Raw genomic sequence first — 21970 nt, 5'->3', positions numbered from 1 at the left:
GTTATCCACTCTCTCTGGTTCGATCAGAAATGCACGGGTAGGGTGGCTTTATTGATGCCCTTAAATGCACGAGGATTTCCAGACTGGTACACAAGCAGTGGTTTTAATCTGTAATCTCCCATTGCATTAGCCCCAAGCAAGAGCGTGGTCCTATCTTTTGATGCCACGAAACCTGGCATTGTATTTGGCAATGTGTGTTCGATCTGGCATTTTTTTCCAATATAGTGTCAATGTTAAAAATTTGCTGCATTGAATAATTTTTCATCAATAATTTCCTGATTTTTCCTGAATTTCCTGATCAATAATTTCCATCAATAATAACCACCTTCATCAATAATTTTTTCCAACACATCACAAAATTTCTCTGCAGCTGCAAAATTGGCACTGGCAACTTAACTGCATACTTTAATGTCATGGAAACCAGCGCGGTGCTTGAATCTATTAAACCACCATTTCTTTCCACGAACTTGGGTTCACCATCATCGTCATCATCATCATCATCAGCCATTTTCAATCCACTGCAGGATGGGGGCCTCTCCAGCAACTTTCCAGTTCCTTCTGTTTTGAGCACTGGCCATCCATTTACTACCCACAAACTCATGAATTTCATCTATCCATCTCCGCCTTTGTCGTCCAGGTTTTCTTCTAGCTCCTCTTGGGTACCATTTTGTTATTTTCTTATTCCATCTGTCATCATGTCTCTGAGCTGTGTGTCCTGTCCAAGACCATTTTAGTTCTTTAGTTTTGATAAGAATGTCCTTTACTTGAGTTTGCTGCCTAATCCATGTGTTTCTCTTCTTATCTAACAGTCTGATTCCCAATATAATTCGTTCCATTCTTCGCTGTGTAGTTCTCAGCTTCTCTTCCATTCTTTTGGTGAGTGCCCAAGTTTCATTTCCATAAGTCATACATTGATTCATTATTTTACGTTTCAGACAAACTGGGATATTGCTCTTCAGTATGTGACTATATTTCTTGAATGCTATCCATCCAAAATTCATTCTTCTTTTGACTTCCAGCCATTTATCATTATTACAGCTAATAACTTGTCCCAGATAAGTATATGACTCCACCTTTTCAATTACTGCTCCTTCAATCATTATTTCCCTTTCCATGGCATATTTGTTCATCATTACTTTTGTTTTAGCCATATTCATCTTTAGTCCAAAATCCTTACTAACTGTGCATAACTGATTAAGATTTTCCTCTAATTCTTTGGGATCGTGGCTTATAACTACAATGTCATCTGCAAATCGTAAATGGTTTAGGTACTCTCCGTTCACATTGACTCCTTTCTACGACCAGTCTAATCTTCTGAAAGCTTCCTCAAGGGCAGCAGTGAACAGCTTCGGAGATATTGTGTCTCCTTGTCGAACTCCTTTCTCGATTTTAAATTTGCTACTGTCTTTGTCAAGTCTAATAAAGGAGGTAGCACTCTCGTATATTTTCTTCAAAATCATAATATATGGGGTATCTATGCCTTGTCTTTGCAGTGCCCGAAACATTGCCTTATGCTGTATGGAGTCAAATGCCTTTTCATAATCCACAAATGCCAGGCATAATGGTGTTTTATATTCATTTGCTTTCTCCATTAGCTGTGATATTACGTGAAGGTGATTCCTAGTTGAGAATCCTGTCCTAAAGTCAGCTTGCTCTTTCGGTTGATTCTCATCAAGTATTCTTTCTAATCTGTTAGTAATGACCCTTGTGAACAACTTGTAGATGTGGGATAACAAGCTAATTGGTCTGTAATTTCCAATTTCTGATTTATCTCCTTTCTTATGCAGCAAAACTATGATTGCATTATTCCACTGCTTAGCCATCACACCTTTTCTAATGCACTTTGTGAAGAGCCTTGCCAGTTTTTGTGTTATGTCTCTTCCTCCCAATTTTAACAACTCTACAGTAACTTCATCTTCCCCCGGGGCTTTCCGATTCTTCATTTTCTTCAATGCATGTTCTTCCTCATCAGGAAGAATATCGGGTATGTCGTATGTGTTGCTACTTTGCAATCCATTTTCCCCACTGCTGGTATCATTCCCTTGCCCCTTGTATAATTCTCTATAGTAGTCTTCTGCTATTTGAATTATGCCTTCTCTGCTGTTTATAAGTACACCATTGCTATTCTCAGTTTCAGTATCATTTGTCTTTTTGTATTACTGCTCATGGCTGCTGATTTAAATCTTTTGTTTTCCCTTAATGCTTGTTCTACTTTTCTTGTGTTAAATCTTCTTATGTCCTCTCTGAGTCTGTTTCTAATGGCTTTACATAACCCAGTATACTCAATTTTCTCCCTGTGATTGTTTTTCTTGCTCCTCATTTGTTGTCTTCGGTTCATCATGACAAGTGTTTCTTGACTAATTTTTTTCTTCTTTGGATTTCTGTTTCCCTATAGGTTTCTTGGGCTTTATCAATTTCAGAAAGTTGTAGTATTCCTCGTCGATATCTTGGTCCTGAGCAGTCTGCAGAAGCTCAAACTTATTCTTAAGTTCCAGTACATACTGCTTTTTCTCCTCCTGTGTTATCTCAAAGACCATTGTATTATTTACTCGAATCAGTTTTTTCCTTTCCTTTCCTACATCTATATCAAGTGTACATCTTGCCATTCTGTGATCACTTCCAACATTTACCTTATTCAGGACGGTAACATCATTCACAATATATCTTCTGTTAGTGAGGATGAAGTCAATTTCATTAGTTGTTAATCCATTTAGACTCTTCCATGTCCACTTTCTGTTCACCCTTTTCTTGAAAAAAGTGTTCATTACTGACAGTCCTTGAGATTCTGCAAATTCCACAAGTCTTTCACCTCTTTTATTTCTTTCACCAATTCCAAAATTTCCTATAGTTCCTCTTTCTGCACAGTTTTACCTTTTTCCAACCTTAGCATTGAAGTCCCCCATAATAATAGTGTAGTGGGTTTTCTGCTCATCTAAAAGACTCAATTTCAGTGTACATTTCTTCAACCTCTTCATCATCATGGCTCGATGTTTGTGCATAAATCATTATAACCTTTAGCTTGTACCTCTTAGAAATCTTGAGTATTAGTCTTGACACCCTTGGTGATGTACTTTTGAATTCCAAAATGTTGTTTTTAAAATCTTTATGGACCAGAAACCCAACTCCACCTTCACTCCTTTCACTGTTTCCATTGGCTAATTCCTTTTCCAGCTCTAATATCCTGTCTTCACCGATGAGTGATCGTACGTTATAACAGGCCAAGTTCAGTTTCCGTGCATGGCAGCCTGGTTGTACCCAGAGATTCTTAGCACCCTCTGCTTCCACTCTGATCCTCTCGCTGCCGTAAGAGGGAGAGTGAAAGCTGCTGGGGACTGAGGGCAATTTGTATTGTTGTGCTCTCATATGCTGGAGGGTTTGGTCTTTTCCTCTTCACGCTGACCAGGCGTCTTGAAGAGAACCACTCTACACGTTCGTTGCCACCTAAGTGACATAACAGGGCTTACTATCGAAAAGGTGTGCATGAGTGGATTTTAGTGAGGCAGGCCAACCGGACTTCTCCTAAATCTTCTGTAATAGAGAGATATTGGATCCATCAGTGTTTTAAGCTGAGTGTCTGATAACACACAGGATACCTGTTCCCCTCTAAGCCCCGGGTTCACCATACTTATCCTTAATATCTTTATAAATACTTCTTGCTTTTGCTTGAATGATCATTAGACTCAGGGGCACTCGCTTCTGAATCTGATTTTCTATCCAAATTATTAACAGCTGTTCCATCTTCGATATAGCACCTGAACGCTGTTTTGTGATCACTGTTGATCTTAAGTGCGTTGATCCTTTGACATGTTCTTTTATACGGGTATTGTCCTTCAAAATAGTATTCACTGTTGAAGCAGCGAGGCCTAATTCCCTTGTAATAGAAGACAAACTTTTTCCTGCTTCATATTTCTTAATCATTTTCATCTTCATTTTTAAATCAATTTTGTTTTGTTTCCTGGCACTATCACCACTTGCACTTTCTGTTGGACCCTTTCCCTTCATCATTGTAATACAGAAATAGGAATGAAGAGAAGTTTCTGAAAATATGTATTTTATATGATTTGAAGATTTCAGTGAAGGAGAACACATTTCACCATAATACTGTAATGTATAAACCCACAGAATTCCAGTTATCAGTATTATTGCAAATTCAAAAAAGGTTGTATTTACTAGGGCTTTCCTATTTCATTTTATGGTAGTGACCTCCAGAAATGTGTTTTAGAAAAATATCACATAGGCATTCAAAATTGATTCTTATAAGGGAACATATGATAACGATGAAAGGGTAGTGCAATTTTCATTATAAAAATGATCTTTTAGAGAGTAAATAGTTTAGTAATATAATGAAATTTTAAACTTCCAAGGATTTGGAACGAATTATTAAAAAAAAAAAAAAATGTGTTATTGGGTTTACATTACGATATTTTCACGATACTTCCATTTATTCCTACGGGATGCAAAATATGTTTCCACAATATTTTTAAGTTTACACCGGCTGGCAAAATTCCCTAAGGCGAGTATTACGTAAGTTGGGGAGTTCCTGTATGTCTTTTTGAGACAATCTGTAAAACACATTTTAGTACCAAACATCAGAAGGAATGAGATAATTTAATGAATTCTCAAGGACTCAGAAATAGACATAGTAGATAATGAATCTACAGTTAATATGTTTAATTATCAATTAATGACTTCTGATTTTTTCCTTCTTTTTGAAGGTCTTAGTTTCAGTGTAGCATTTGAATAGACATTACTTAAATGTTATAATCAATACAAGTACTAGATTTTATGATTTTGATGATAAAAATAGTTTTCAAGAAAATTTATAGTAAATAAATTTGAAGTGCTAGTTAAGACATCAAAAGTGGATATTGTTAGGATATCAGAGATGTGGTGTGACAGACATAACTAGTGCAGAATTAGAATTTGGGGAATACAATGTGTACAGAAAGGATAGACAGGACAGGAAGGGAGGAGGGTTATGCTGTTACTTAAGAAACATATCTAAGGAAGTGCATCCAAATGATATTGGTGGACAATGCAATATTGAGTCAGTGTGGTGTGACATAAGCACTGGAAATGGGAAAATGAGAGTAGGCGTATGTTATATGCCTAATGAATCTGATGTGTATAATGAGCAATTCTGCAGAGAAATAGAGTGGGCAGTAAATCAGAATGTCTTATAATGGGGGATTTTAATTTTTCACATATTGACTGGAATTTGCGTTTGGTCACTTGCACACTAGCAAGACTTTTGTGGATTTATTGGATGACTGTTTTCTGTAGCAACATGTTCAAGAGGCAACCAGAGGGAGTAATACTCTTGATCTGATTATCAGCAGTGATTTTTCGTGTATTAAGAATCTGCAGATAAAGGAACCACTAGGTGGCAGTCATCACAGTGTACTGATGTGGGATTTACTTAAAGATATAACTACCATCAGTGGTAAAGGTGACTACAGTATCAGACAGTTTTTAAATTCGATACAATGGGATCGACTGATGATGTTACCAATGGTGAATTTTAAATGGGAAGCCTTCAGGGACTTAATCTTGGAGAGTACTAGGCTCTTCATACCAACTAAGAAATATTTTTCAAGATTTAGGCCTAAATGGATGTCAGATAAATTAATGAGGCTCATGGCAGAGAAGAGAAGTGCATAGGATGCATATAAATAACCAGGCCACACAGAAGCCTATGGCAGATATAAGCTGGTCTATAATCAAGTCACAAAGGAGGTTACGGCAGATTATGAGAAATCTTTGACAAAAGATGCAAAGAAACACAGCAAAGAGTTCTTTACTTATGTAAACTCTAGAAGGAAAGGGATGAATCAGATTGGTCCACTTAACATAGATGGTTTGACTATTGATGATCATGCTCAGGTAGCTGATAAACTGAATGAGTATTTTGCATCTACATTCACACATGAGGAGTAGTAGTAGTAGTAGTGGCATGTGATGCAAGAAAGCAAGTGTATGAGCTTATGTAGCATCAGCCAAACAAATAAAAAATAAAAAAATCACACCATTCCCTCCAAATGCCTGTCCAGTTCCTCCTTATATTTATTCAACCTATCAACTACAACGACAGATGGAAGTTTGTTCCAGCAATTAACCACCCGCTGGCTAAAGACAAATTTCCGCACATCTATTCTACATCTGTCCTTTCTTAATTTGAATTTATGCCCCCTTAGGTTCGTAATCTGAACAAGTGGAAGGATCCCATCAGAATTCAGTGTGCTCAACCCATTCAAAGCCTTATACACCTCACTCTGATCACCGCGCAGGTGCCTAGTCTGCAGCCACTGCAATTTGCAGAACTTAAGCCTCTCTAAGAGTTATTCAAAGGGGTAAATGCCAGAAGTTCATCAAACTCTAACAGGGAGCTAAATGATTTTGTAATACCTGAGAGCAAAGTGGAGGAGAAATTGTTGAAGTTAAACATAAGGAAGGCACCTGGGGTGGATGGGATCTATCCAGTTATATTAAAGAAGGCAGCAAAGGAAGTAAGTAAAACCTTAGAAAGCTTTTAGAAAGATTTTAGAAAGCTTTTGATGCTGTGGCACATGGAAGACTACTGTACAAATTAGAGCAGTATGGCATTAAGGGCAAGTTGCTACAGTAGATAAAAGGATGGCTGAATGGAAGAAGACAGAGTGGTTATCAATGGACACTGCTCTTCATGAACTAGTGTTAATAGTGGAGTCCCCCATGGTTCGGTGTTGGGCCCATAGTTGTTTTCAGTATTTATCAGTGATATTGATGAAGGTATATCAGGGTTATTGTATAAGTTTGCAGATGATACGATGGTTGGCAGGGTTGCTAATGACAGTAATGATGGTATGCTACAGGATCTGGAAAAGTTGAGCTGATGTGCTGAGAGGTGGCAACTGAAGTTTAACATTGACAAATGTAAAGAACTGCATATGGGTAGCAGTAATCCCAGCGTAATGTACCAACTGGGTGCTACTACACTCAGGTACTACACTCAGGAGAATGAAAAGGACCTGGGGGTAATCATGCAGTCAGATATGAAGTTTTCTGGACAGTGCAAAAATGCTGCAATAGTAGCAAATTGTGTCTTGTCAACAATATACAGTAATTTTGCTAGCTGAGATAAATGGGTGATTGTCTCCTTGTATAAGGCAATGGTTAGGCCACACCTTGAGTACTGCATAGGGGTCTGGAGGCCTCATGTTAGGAAAGATATAGAGCTGCTGGAATGAGTACAGAGAAGGGAAATAGGATTGATGAATGGAACAGAGGGATGGTGTTACCAAGAAAGGCTTAAATTTTGCAAATTGCAGCTTCTCGAGTCTAGGCACCTGCGAGGTGATCTAATCGAGGCGTATAAGGCCTTGAATGGATTGAGTGAGCTCAATGCTAATGGGATTCTTCCTCTTGCTCAGATTACTCACCTGAGGGGGCATAAATTCAAATTGAGGAAAGACAATTGTAGAATAGATAGGTGGAAATTTGCCTTTAGCCAGTAGGTGGTTATTAGTTGGAACAAACTTCCATGTGTTATTGTGGAGGTCAGCAGCTTAAATAAGTTCAAGGCAGAAATAGAGAAACGTTTGGAGTGAATGGATGGGTGAAATGTGAAGATTTTATTTATTTTAATTTTTTTTTATTGGCTGATGCTATAAAAGCTTGCTTTCTTGCATCATATGCCTCTACTAATGCTAAATTAAAATAAAAATGCACTTTTTTTGAACTTCGCTGTGGTTGAATTGGTATATTTAAAGGAACTTAGTTATAATGATCAGATTGTTATACACTGGAGGAGCTAGTAAATGTCTATTTACCAGTTCCTCCAGTGTCAAAATGTTTCTAGAGCAGTTGAGGCTTGAAGCATATATATCTTAAATTATATAATAATAATAATACAGTACCTGCTATTTTCAAAGAAATGAAATTCGTTTAGGGCATTTGAAACAATATTTTCTAAATGACTTTTCACTAATCTTATAAATGGCATAACCAAACCCACATGAACCAAAGAATTCACAAGGTTTCCTTCTCAGCTTGGCAGAAAGCTTCAGCCAATAGATACACACAAGCCTCCCTATACCCCTTTTTGTAGAAGACTTTCTTAACCTCATAGATAACACTGTAGGGGAGGGAGCGGAGCGGGGTGGGAGAGGGAGAGAGAGAGATTTCTAATTTCAAGGCCAACTCTTTTTCTAGAAGAGGTGGCCCTTAGCACGGGAAGTCCCACATCTAAACTTCTGCCAGAAGTTTATGTGCCTGACTGCTTTGAAGCCCTATCCCCACAACATCAAAATGTGGGTCTGCTTTTTTGAGGTAATTTTTCACCACTTTGGAACAACAGCAGAAAAACTTTAGATGAATTTCATTTGTTTCCTAACTCACAAGACCAACACATTTCAATTTCCCTCAAAATTGGGAATAACAGCTCTCTTCCCTTCTTTGACATGGAGGTCAACATTCTCAAGAACCAAATCCACACACTGATCTACAGAGAGCCCACAGACACAAGAAGTGGCCTTAACTAAATCTGTGAACATCAGGTTGGAAGATATTTATAGAAATAGTTAAATCATGGTCACATTTGGGATCCAAAGGGGCCCCCTCAGGACATATAGCCCTTAGGGTTTGAAACTTTATTAAACACATCTTGAAACAAAATTATTACCCCCCCCTTTCTTCTTCCTTTATTACAGAGCCATAAACCAAACTGACAAGTTTAGGAAAACTGCCCAGAATGTGAGCAGTTAACCTAAATTGACAACCAACTTCTTCTCCTACCCATGTACACACATCCCCCTTCACTTACTGTCCTGGTTGGAAACATGGGGTCATAACCTATTTTCCGGGCAGTCCCAAGCTGAAGTGAATTAGTGGTTTGCCACACTCCCCATCAAAAAACTTACATAGGTCATGTTATAGGAAGTAAAAGTCTATGGGCAAGCACTTCAAGAGTACCAGGATGGTGTGTGTGTGTGTGGGAGGGGGGGAAATTATGAGGACAGTGATGTGTCCTAGAATGCCATTTACAAGATTGCATTCTTCATGTCCAGACTCCTTCCATCCAGTGCATTGAATGCCCACAAGTGCAGAAAGAACATTTAGAAATTGTCCTCATTTACATTGATTATGAAAGAAAATGAACAGAAACACGGATAGGATTAATTTCTCCACTCCAGTGGCTAATATTGTTAGTTAGTACTAACTGTGGCTAGTGTATGTTGAAGAGCAGCATCAGGGAGGGAACTAATGCACATGGTTTTAATAATGGTTTTTAATAAGTGAAGTGTTATTTTATTATTATGTGTATCTCAATCAGCTATTCTTCTCACAGCTTATTTTGTTCTGATAAATAATATTTTCTGTGTGCAGCTTTAAAATAAATTCTTGAGGATACTAGTAGTAAGTGGCATGCTTCTCCTCTATAAAATTGACTTCAATAATGCCTCTTGTATTCCAAAAGATAGTAGGATCCATTATTTGCTGAATCAAATTTCATCAATCTTCACCTGTATCTATATTGTTTTTGCATTTTAAAGGGGGAAAATACCAAGGGAGAAACAAACTTTTCAAAGAAAAAACTCAATCAGGTTCAAGTGTGCAACCTGAACTTGTTTAAATTAGTACTGAATTTGAATATTATTTGATTTTTGAATTGATTGATATTTGAATTTGATATTTGGAAAAGTGGACAAAACAGGTTGTACTTGATCTTGGATTACTTAATTGAGAAATCTAAAAACTGAAGAAATTATTTTTAATAATTTCTTATTTATCATTTTATCATAGATAATGATAAGACTTCTGACAGGAAGTTTATGTATATACAAATTATTAAAACACTATTTTAAAAAAAAAAAAAAGGAAGTGAAAATATATTTATCATATATAATTTGATTTTATTTTGCTTTCTGTTTCTAGGGTGAACAAGGAGAAGATGGACGACCTGGAGCACCTGGACCACCTGGACCACCGGTAAATGTGCTATAATGTTTATTCTGATTTTCACATATTTTTGTAAATTTAAGGGTAGATAATGGTTGGTAACCTAAGTGTCATTAATAAGCAAGCTATGTCAAAACCTTAGTATGACCTTTCCTTTTTGCAAATACACCAATCTGAGCAAACAGTGTGGAACTGTGACATTGAAGTTTTCTTCATTGCATAATGTGAATATTGAGGAGAGGGGAAAAAAATGGACCAAAATCAATTGCATTTTTTCCCTCTACATTATTCATGTTAATGCACTGAAAAAAACCTCACTGTATTAGTTCTGCACTCTTTGCTCAGGAGAGTGTTGTTGTAAAAAGAAAATATAATTTTGTAAGTGATACAAGTTAGATAAAATAACAAATGCTGTATTTTATAAAGTCATACTTTCTCAAGGCTTATAACATAGTTTAGATTTGAGACCTGAAATGAGTATAGATCTAGATATATTGTCAGATCTTTGAATAAAAATGACTTAGTTGCAGATGTTGGGCTTCCATCAGATACAGATTGAAGATATCAGCAGTAGATGTTAGATATTCCTGTAACTTGAACATTAGGGTAGAATTTTTTGCAGGAAGTTTCTTTTGCTTTCCATTGAGTTTTACAAGATATGAATATTCTGGAACTCTAAAAGAAGTAAATCGAAGATGAAAAAAAAAAAAAGAGTTCTGTTTACATTGGGTAACAGCAATATGATGGTAAGAGTGATATTTACATTTTCATTATTACAACATCCACACACTGTGCTAGAGCTAGGGTTGGAATGAGATCCATCTCAGATTTTCACTGGAAGTTCTCCTGTTTCTGATTTACTTGAGTGATTTCATGAAGGAATACAGGATATAAAGTAAAAATTTACACATGATGTGTTTAGCATTAGCAGAGGCATATTATGCAAAAAAGCAAGCTTATTCAGTATCAGCCAAAAAAAAAAAAAAAAACAAACACCTCCTTCCTATTTCACCCATCCATTCACTCCAAAAGCGTGTCCAGTTCTTCCTTGAATTTATTTAAGCTGTCATCTTACGAAACGACAGATGGAAGTTTGTTTCAGCAATTAACTACTTGCTGGCTAAAGATAAATTTCTGCCCATTTATTCTACAACTGTCTTTTTGCAATTTGAGTTTTTGTCCCCTTAGGTTCATAATCTGAGCAAGAGGAGGAATCCCATCAATGAACCTGCGCACCACCATTCAAGGTCTTATACACCTCAATCAGATCACCTCACAGGTGCCTAGTCTCCAGATGCTGCAATTTGCAGAATTTAAGACTTTCTTGATAAGGGCACTGCTTTGTTCCCCTCACCAGTCTTGTTGCCCTTCTCTGTACTCATTCTAGCAACTCTACATCCTTCCTAAAATGAGGCCTCCAGACCTGTACGCATTGCTCAAGGTGTGGCCTGACCATTGCCTTATACAAGGGGATAATCACCTCCTTATCCCTAAGCAAAATTTCTGTATATCACTGACAAAACCCCATGACCTGCCCTGGCAGCCTGTATGCACTGTCAGAAAATTTTATTTGACTGCACGATTAGCATTAGCACTAGTAGAGGCATATGATGAAAGAAAGCAAGCTTATGCAGCACAGCCAAAAAAAAAAAAAACAAATCTCTCCCATTTCACCCCTTCATTCATTCCAAATAACTGTTCATTCCAAATAACTGTCCAGCTCAGCCTTAAATTTGTTTAGGCTATCAACTTCCACAACAAATGATGGAAGTCTGTTCCACCAACCAACTACTCACTGGCTAAAGGCAAACTTCCACACATCTATCCTACATCTGTCTTTCCTCAATTTGAATTTATGCCCTCTCAGGTGATTATTCTGAGCAAGAGGAAGAATCCCATCATCATTGAGCATGCTCAAACCATTCAAGGCTTTATACACCTCAATCAGATCACCTTGCAGGTGCCTAGTCTCCAGACTTTCTTTGTAAGAGCAACCCTTTGTTCCATTCACTAATCTTGTTGCCCTTCTCTTACTCGTTCCAACAGCTCTACATCTTTCTTAAAATGAGGCCTCCAGACCTGTATACAGTACTGAAGGTGTGGCCTGACCATTGCCTTATACAAGGGGATAATCACCTCCTAATCCCTACAAGAAAAAGTCCTGTATATCATTGACAAGACACTGTGAGCTACTCTTGCAGACCGTCTGCACTGCTCAGAAAACTTCATATCTGTTTGCGCAATTAGCCCCAGGTCCTTTTCGTTCTCTACCACGTTACGTAGTACCACAGTTGATACATCACTGTGGGGTTACTGCTTCCCATATGTAGTACTTTACATTTGTCAATGTTAAACTTCATTTGCCACCCCTCATCCCATCTGCTCAACCTTTCTAGATCCTGTTGCAGCAGCATACTGTCATTAGTGTCCTTAACAACCCTGCCAACCTTTGTATCGTCTGCAAACTTGGACATTAAGCTTGATATACCATCATCAATATCATTTATAAATACAGAAAACAACAATGGACCCAACACTGAACCTGAGGAACTCCACTAATAACAATAGTCTAAGATGAGCAGTGTCCATTGATTACCACTCTTTGTCTTCTTCCACTCAACCATCCCTTTATCCATAGCAGCAATTTGCCTCCAATGCCACACTGCTCCAATTTGTGCAGCAGTCTTCCATGTGCAACAGTATCAAAAGCCTTTCTAAGATCCAAATATATGATATCAGAGTTATTCCGTGCATCCAGTTCCTTTGTGACTGCACCATAGTATCCAATAAGGTCAGGCAAGACTTCCCCTTAACAAAACCATGCTGTGTCCAAGCTATAACTGAAGTCTTGTCTAGATGATCCTGCAGTGCTTCTTTAACCAGTGCTTCCATTAATTTTCCTGGAACAGAAGTTAAACCAACAGGTAATTACTTGTGTCACCCTTTTATCCTTCCTTGTGAATTGGGGTCAAATTTGCACATCTCCAGTCCATGGGTATCTCCCCTGAGTCCAAAGAAGCTCTCATAATTATGGCTAAGCATTTGATTACTTCCTTTGCTGCCTCCTTTAATATAACTGGATAGATCTCGTCCACTCTGTGTGCCTTTTTTATGTTTATCTTTAACAATTTCTCCTCCACTTTCCTCTTAGTTATTACAAAATCATCTTGCTCACTGCCAGAGGTTTAACTCACCTCTGGCATTCCCCTCCTTGAATAACTCCTCATGGGTGAATGTAGATGCAAAATACTCATTTAGTTTGTTAGCCACCTGAGCAGCATCATCAACAGTTGAACCATCAATATCCAGTGGTCCAATCTCCTGTCCAGTGTCCAGTTGCATTCCTGTCTAGATGGTCCTGCATTACTTCTTTAACCAATGACTCCATTATTTTCACTGAAACAGAAGTTAAGCTAACAGGTTCGGAATTACTCCTGTCATCTTTAGTTTCCCACCCCTTGTGATTTGGGAATATATTTGCATATCTCTGGTCCATAGGGACCTCTGCTGGATCTAAAGGTGCTCTCATAATTATGGCTAAGGGATTGGCTGCCCCCTTTGCTGCCACCCCTTAATATAATTGGATAGATTCCATCGACACCAGGCACCTTTTTTATGTTAAACTTCAACAATTTCTCTCTCACTCTCTTCTCAGTTATCACAAAATAATTTAGGTCCTGTTATATTTTTTTACATGCTGTGTTATAAATGTATGTACCCTAATGTAGTGTTTACCAACCTTTGGTCTGCAGACTACTTGTAATCCTCATAACTTATGAAAGTGGTTTGTGGGAATTGACAACAAAACAGAGCTTTTTTTTTTTTTTTTTTTTTTTTTTTTTGTAAAAAGCAACAATCCCATTGAGTAATGGGAGATGCAGGTATGCCTATAACATCATAACATATACTTACACATGTTAAGTACGAGCATATATCATTGTATTTAAAAAATAATTACTATATTTGTGCATCTAGGTTAATTATCATTGTATTTAAAAAATAATTACTATATTTGTGCATCTAGGTTAATTTTCTGTGGTATATGAACTCAATCCCAAATATAAAAGTGATTCGTGGTTTGTGGTCCACATGTGAAAAAAAAGTTGGGAAACATTGCTCTACTGTATTTCTTTTGAGTACAGTATGCTTTAAGTATTCCCTACCAAATACATTAATATTGCCATTAGATATATGTATGTTAAATCCTTTGGTTGCAAGCAGCATAGCCGACCAGGCTAGCCGAGTGGGTAAAGTACCTGCCCGGCAACCCAAAGGTCGCGGGTTCGATTCCCGCCTCGGGCTTGGATCAAAGTACTGCAAAAACCTTGGGAGGTGCAATATGGCCACAGAAGCCGATGCGCCAACAACTACCAAATCAAAAAAAAAAAAAAAAAAAAGCAAGCAGCATATGATGTGATGAATGTCAACATTAATGTAGAATGTTTCTGTCACTCTTGCTTGAATACGAGCAGTATGTAGATCTACTATAAATATATTGTAACTGAAAATTTTGTTATTACCATATCCATAAGAGGCTATTATGAGTTCAGTTTAGATCATATTCCAAAACTAGGCCTAATGCTTTCAAAAAAAAAAACAAAACAGTTTTATTTGGACCACTTCAAAGTTTTGCCTAAACCTTTCTTCCAAATACACATTATCTATGGAAGCATTCATTGTGTGTGTGTGTGTGTGTGTGTGTGTGTGTGTGTGTGTGTGTGTGTGTGTGTGTCACTTACTATTCTTAAATCATATGGTAAAACTTGTATTTGTAATTTGTACTTTATGATTTTAACTATACTAAATTATTCGTTACAGCTTTGATTAAGCTAATCTTCATAATAAATTTAAATTTAACCACTACTGATAATATCTAATTATTATGATATATATAGAAAGTTCTACAGTATGATACTCAAATATGAGCACTTTATACAACATATAAAGTGGTTAAAATGAAACCTACTCTAATTATTAAAAAATTATTAGTGTTACATTAAAATTTAAATTAACTGAAAAAAAAAGGTACAATACTAGAATTTTGTTCATATGCTGTATCCCTAAACTTCACAAAACACCTATCAGGTTTAAGTTTACATCATGTAGAAATAACTATGCTAAAATTCTTAGGGACAAATTAGAAATCTTTACTTAAGGTTATGGTTAGTAATCTTAATTAATAATTGTTGTTAACAAATACAGTCATTACCTCCTTTTGGAACTCCCTTTGTATTTTAGCAGTTTTATATTTACCATCCACAAACCATAAAATAGTTATTTTGTTTTGATTAAGTTACATGTTATGTGAAATTTGTGTCAGTCAGTTCTAAATAAGTTCATTCTGTTTGCATATTATTTTATGACATATTAAGAATATATTTAAAATTTCAGGGACCTCGAGGTCTTCCAGGAATGCCAGGACTTCCAGGCACAAAAGGACATAGGGTGAGTTTGATTAGTATGTGAAATAAACCATATCATTAGACAATGAAATAGACCATAAATGTAAATTTAGTGCAAATAATTCAAATGACTACATTTCAATATAGTAATTTGAATCAAGAGCTCTCCCAGATAATCAAGAGTAGATTTATTGCATGGAAATGCTGTGATTTTCTTTTAACATTTATCTGACTTAAATGTTAAGAAATTTTTTGTAACTCAGCTATAAATCATAATGGGTCATTTAATTACAATAAACATGCAAGTGAAATTTATATAGATTCTTTGAAATAAACAGTGGAAACACACCTGGCATAATGTCTTATCACAAGTTAGACATGGCTTTGGTATAGAAATGTGATGTGAAAAACCTGTGACACAACTGCGTGCAGCCTACGCCCTGGAAGCTGCACACAGCGTGTCTGGCAAAAAATCGCGCTATACACGATCTATGCATTCAGTTAGGCCCGGATAGTAAGGAACGTATGCGGTGGCCACTGGTGTGAATGGTTCTCTTCGTTTGTGCCCACCTTGGATGTATTTGTCTATGATCTTCTGGGGGGTAGCCGCATTTCCTGAGATCTGCTGTGACATGTTTGATTTCTTCTTTTCTATCCTCGGAGGTGCTGTAATGGGACCCAGCCCTATCCAACAAGGCCCTGATAACACTATTCTTGTGATGGTTGGTTTGTGCCATATTATAATGCGTATATTGGCCCCGGTACATGGGCTTTCTATATACACTAGTTTTTAGCCTAGGGCCTTCCCTGTGCACCAACACATCAAGGAAAGGGAGGGTACCCTCTATTTCTACCTCCGAGGTAAACTGAATAAATGGTGAGAAGCTATTAAGGAAACTAAGCACTTCATCTTCTCTCCCCTTCCGAATGATTGTGAACGTATCGTCGACGTATCGTTTCCATGCGCACATGGGGAAAGCCAACCCATCAAAAATCCTGGCTTCAAGCTCCTCCATAGCTAGATTTGCTATGATAGCACTAATAGGGAAACCCATTGCAGTGCCATGAACCTGCTTGTACATTGTGGTTTGAAACACCATAGTGGTGCTTGAGAGACATAGCTCTACCTCACTACAAATGTCCTCCACCCTTAATGGAGTCCTATTATTTAGTGTCATCCTTCTCTAATGCCATGCGTGAACATCGGACCTCATGGTCAATAGGAATACACGTGAATAAGGATATCACATCGAATGATGCCATGGCCTCGCCCTCTTCTATAGCCTGATCCCTTATGAATCGCACGAAGTCTCCACTATCCCTGATGGTAAAATCGGAACATCCAACTATAGGGGAAATCAGTCTGGCTAGAAACCTGACTGAGGGAGTGTTAAATTTAGGTACAACGTTTGCGATGATCCCTCCTAATCTGCCAATTGCAGAAGTAGCTATGGGTTTTGAATGGGCAGTAAGTAAATTATCTGAGGTCGTGGCCAATGAAATCCATCCAAGAACCTTAGCCATCTTGAGTCAGGCTAGGGTATCTCTCTCCAACCTCAGCATTAGCCAGAAGAAAGCACTTAAGGAGCTTAGACAAGATGATAGTATCGTGGTCTTGCCCGCAGATAAAGGTAGGTCAACAGTGATTCTTGATAAAGAAGAGTATAATAGTAAAGCTTTAGAACTTTTGAATGATAGAACAACATTAGTATTTTCAGTATTTAGTATTAGTAACGGCCGTATGGTGCAAGAAAGCCTATGGCTTATGCTGCACCAGCCAAAAAAAAAAAAAAAAAAATCCGAACAAAACAATGATAAAAACAAAAATTAAATAAATAAATAAATAAATAATAATAATTAATAAATAAATAAAAATAATAAAATGAAATAAAAATAAATAAAAACGAAATTAATCCTATCATCCTATGCGCTTCCCTTACCCGAAAGTACTATCCAGATGACCTTTGAATTTCCCCAAACTGTCGGCCTCTACCACCCATGAAGGCAACTTATTCCAGTAATTTATAACTCGCTGGCTAAAATAAAACTTCCTGCAGTCCAATCTAAACATTTCCCCCCGTAACTTGAATTTATGTCCCCTAGTTCTAGCATCATTTATAATCTTGAAAATTTTATCCTCATTCATTTTACTGATGCCTCTCAGAGCCTTAAACACCTCAATCAAATCTCCTCTAAGGTGTCTAGTTTCCAAACTCTGCAACCCACATATTCGAAGTCTTTCTTCATAAGGACGCCCTTTTGCCGATCTCACCAGGCGAGTTACCCTTCTTTGCACCCTTTCAAGAAGCTCGATGTCTTTCTTTAGGTGCGGTCTCCATACTTGAACACAGTATTCCAAGTGTGGTCTAACATAAGCCTTATATAATGGGATTATCACGTCCCTATCTCTACTTGCAAAATTTCGATAGATCATCGATAGGACTCCATGGGCCTTCCTTGCAACCTGTTTACAATGCTCAGAGAATTTCATGTCTGACCGTATCGTAACACCCAAGTCCCTTTCCTCCAGTACTGGGTTTAGTTGAACTCCACCAAGTGAATAAGTTATTTTGGGATTACTGTTTCCCAGATGTAATACCTTACACTTTGTTGGATTAAAGCACAGCTGCCATTTTTCTGACCATTCTTGAAGTCTATCTAGGTCTCTCTGAAGAAGCTCAGCTTGACAGTGATCATTAACTACTCTACCAATTTTAACATCATCTGCAAATTTAGACATCACACCCTCTATCCCTTCATCAATGTCGTTTATGAAAATTAAAAACAACAGTGGTCCTAATACTGATCCTTGGGGAACCCCACTTCTTACATCAACCCAATCTGAGGAATAGCCATTTATCACAACCCTCTGCCTCCTGCCCTGAAGCCATCCTTCTATCCATCTAAGGATTTTCCCAGTGATTCCAACCTGTTCCAGCTTATAAAGCAACCGCTCATGTGGGACTGAGTCAAAAGCTTTGCTGAAATCTAAATAAACAATGTCGAAATTATTCCCTAAATCCAGCTCGTGAGTGACCCTTTCGAAATAGCGAACCAGATTTGTTAAACATGATTTTCCCTTTACGAAACCATGCTGAGTATCCTTGAGAATTTCAATTCGATCCAAATGATCCTGAATTCCACCCTTGATCATTGCCTCCATGATTTTCCCTACTACTGAAGTCAGACTGACAGGTCGATAATTTCCAACTTCACTTTTAGAGCCACCCTTATGTATGGGAGATACATTTGCACTTTTCCAATCCAAGGGAATCTCCCCAGAGTCTAATGATGCTCGCATAATTAGCCTCAATGGTTCAATGCACTCGCTTGCCGCCTCTCTTAAGATTATAGGGTATATTCCATCAACTCCAGGAGCTTTACTGGTCTGTAGGCTCGAAAGTTTTTTCATTAAATAATCTTGCGAAATTTCAATATCATTAATTACATTTTTTTTAACTTCGCTCCCACAATTTCCCTTTGCCACAAAAGGCTTTTCATTTGTAAATATCGATTCAAAATAACTGTTGAGTTCATCTGTAACGGCAGCTGGTGTATTTATTACTATCCCCTTTCCCTTACGTAAAGGTCCGATCTGGTTTGTCCTGCTCTTCTTGGCATTTATATATGTGAAGAATTCTTTATCCCCTCTCTTTGCGAATTCCTACGAGTAACATACAAGGTTACTCGTAGGAATTCGCTGCTGGGTTTGGAACGTCCGGTAAACAAGATTCTACAAGTTTGGCTAAAGGCTGAAAAGATTTCCAAAGCTGTATATTGGATATTACATGCAACAAATTGCCGATTACCTAGGTTTTACGGCCTTCCAAAGACTCATAAGGCGGGGGTTCTGCTTAGGCCGATTGTGTCATTTATAGGCAGTCCTACACATGCTTTGTCCAGGTTTCTAGCCAGACTGATTTCCCATATTGTCGGACGTTCCGATTTTACCATCAGGGATAGTGGAAACTTTGTGCGATTCATGTGGGATCAGGCTATAGAAGAGGGCAAAGCCATGGTATCATTTGATGTGATATCCTTATTCATGTGTATTCCTATTGACCATGGGGTCCGATGTGCACGCATGGCATTAGAGAAGGATGACACTCTAAATAATAGTACTCTGTTAAGCGTGGAGGACATTTGTAGTGGGGTAGAGCTATGTCTTTCAAGCACCACTATGTTGTTTCAAAACACAATGTACAAGCAGATTCATGGCGTGGCAATGGGTTCCCCTATTAGTGCTATCATAGCAAATCTAGCTATGGAGGAGCTTGAAGCCAGGATTTTTGATGGGTTGGCTTTCCCCATGCGTGCATGGAAACGATACTTTCACAATCATTCGGAAGGGGAGAGAAGATGAAGTGCTTAGTTTCCTTAATAGCTTCTCACCGTTTATTCGGTTTACCTCGGAGGTAGAAATAGAGGGTACCCTCCCTTTCCTCGACATTTTGTGCAAAGGGAATGCCCTAGGCTAAAAACTAGTGTGTATAGAAAGCCCACGTGCCGGGGCCAATGTACTACGGCACAAACCAACCATCACAAGAATAGTGTTATCAGGGCCTTGTTGGATAGGGCTGGGTCCCATTGCAGGACCTCCGAGGATAGAAAAGAAGAAATCAAACGTGTCACAGCGGATCTCAGGATATGCGGCTACCCCTAGAAGATCATAGACAAATACATCTGAGGTGAGCACGAACGAAGAGAACCATTCACACCAGTGGCCACCGCATACATTCCCTACTATCCGGGCCTAACTGAACGGATAGATCGTGTATTGCACGATTGCCAGACACGCTGTGTGCAGCTTCCAGGGCGTAGGTTGCACACAGTTGTGTCACAGGTTAAGGACCCCGTACCAAGAGAATTTACAAGTGGGGTCATGTATGAGATTAGATGCCTGGATTGTGGGGAATATTATGTTGGTGAAATGAAATGGCGGTTCAAAGATCGTCTGGGGGGGGCCATATGAATGCGTTAAGGACCACGGATTATGGTAGATCTGCTGTGGCAGAACATTTTTGGGAGGAGCACCATCAAATCTCCCCAGACGAAGGTGTTATCGTCGACGGGCGCATAGATTTTGGGACCGCAAGTGGCTTGAGAGCTTGTGGATTTGTTCCTCTGAGAACAATACCATTAACAGAGATGGGAATCCGCATTCATCCCCTCTTCGAGGCAGTGGTTCTTGGACGGAATGAGCGGTTCTGCCTGGCACACTCCCGAGCCATTTCTGGTTCCAGTGCACATGGGGAGAGCGCTGCCCATGCTCCTGTGGAACCACGTGCTGAGAACCATTATGAGATATTTAAGGATGTGCCGTGCAACAAGCCTTATTGTTGAAAAAGGAGGCGGATGCCTCTGAAAGCTATGGTTATTTTAGCCCTTTTATCATCCTGTGTTTCATCTACATTGTTTTATTGTAAATAATTCTTTGCAGTTTAAATTCATATTATATTCTACAGTCAGTTTTATCAGTTTTTATTGGAATTTTATTTACAACATTATTTTAATAAACATAACACTATATATAACATCGGTTGGTGTATTGTGTAATTATTATGAATATTGTACTTTACAGTTTCATTTGGTTCTTGTGTAATAACTGATGTTCTTTTAGGTTTTGCCTCTCACTTATTAATCCTGTATTTTGGCCACTCCTTGTATATACTTAATGATCTGATACATATGTATGTATGATGCATACGTACACACATATATATATGTATATAATATGTGCACGCGCGCGTGCGCGCGCGCGCGCACACACACACACACACACACACACACACACACACACACACACACACACACACACACACACACACACACACACACACACACACACAGTGTAGTAAAAAATGTTATTTTAATTGATGTCAAGGAATGAGAATAGTATTAGCAGAGTGAAAATCAAAATAGAACAGAGACTTCATGAAATATATAAAACTTTGAAAAAAATATATCAAAAATGCCTAATACATTTGCCTAAAAATAATTAAGATGGCCACTGAAATGAAATGAGCCAGACTGGCTCATTTCAGAATACCTGAAATATAAATAAATGTCCAGTGATAAACCATGCTGCTTTATATTTTGTGGAAAGCGAAGAAGGTCCTGGAAAACATACAGCAAAGGTGACATCAGACATTATGAAAACAAAAGGGGAGATGTGAATCTTTTCCTATTTCTACTGCTGTTCCTTTGTTTTCTTCCTCTACCCTTTTCTATTCATAATATCTGCTGTATTTTTTCCAGAATTTTCTTGACATTTCCACAAAATGTAAAGAAGTATGGTTTATCTGGCTTAGCATCAGACTTTTACTGTTATTTCATATATTTTCAAAAAACATGTGAAATATCACTTTAATTTTTTTTTGAGATATATGAATTAGATAGTATGAACCAGAGCTATAATGCTCAATATTTGTAAAATAATAATAGAATAAGTGGAAGCGTTCTACGTACTATACTGAGGTAAACTTCTCTTATTATTTTACAAATAGAGATATATGAATATAAAGGTCAGTATTGCTTAATGGTAAAATACTGCTAAAGCATTTAATTGCAAACTCTTAATGAATGCTGAAAGCAGTGGTGTGCTATAGTGTAGTAGACTTGCAAAAGCCCAT

General features: G+C 37.9%; 1 protein-coding gene across 1 annotated transcript in view; it reads left to right on the top strand.

The window, feature by feature from the left end:
* The window catches only part of LOC150090808 (uncharacterized), a 791939-nt gene that overhangs the window by 200135 nt on the left and 569834 nt on the right, over nt 1-21970 (top strand). The window contains exons 11-12 of the mRNA XM_090372970.1: nt 9913-9966; nt 15328-15381. Of these exons, the coding sequence (XP_090229096.1) occupies nt 9913-9966; nt 15328-15381 (108 nt within the window). The remainder of the gene's footprint in view (nt 1-9912; nt 9967-15327; nt 15382-21970) is intronic.

Source organism: Mastigoproctus giganteus, chromosome 1 (genome assembly GCF_048544385.1).
Source record: "Mastigoproctus giganteus isolate SK-2022 chromosome 1, ASM4854438v1, whole genome shotgun sequence".
Classification (NCBI taxonomy): Eukaryota; Metazoa; Arthropoda; class Arachnida; order Uropygi; family Thelyphonidae; genus Mastigoproctus; species Mastigoproctus giganteus.
This window is presented reverse-complemented; position numbering and strand designations above follow the sequence as displayed.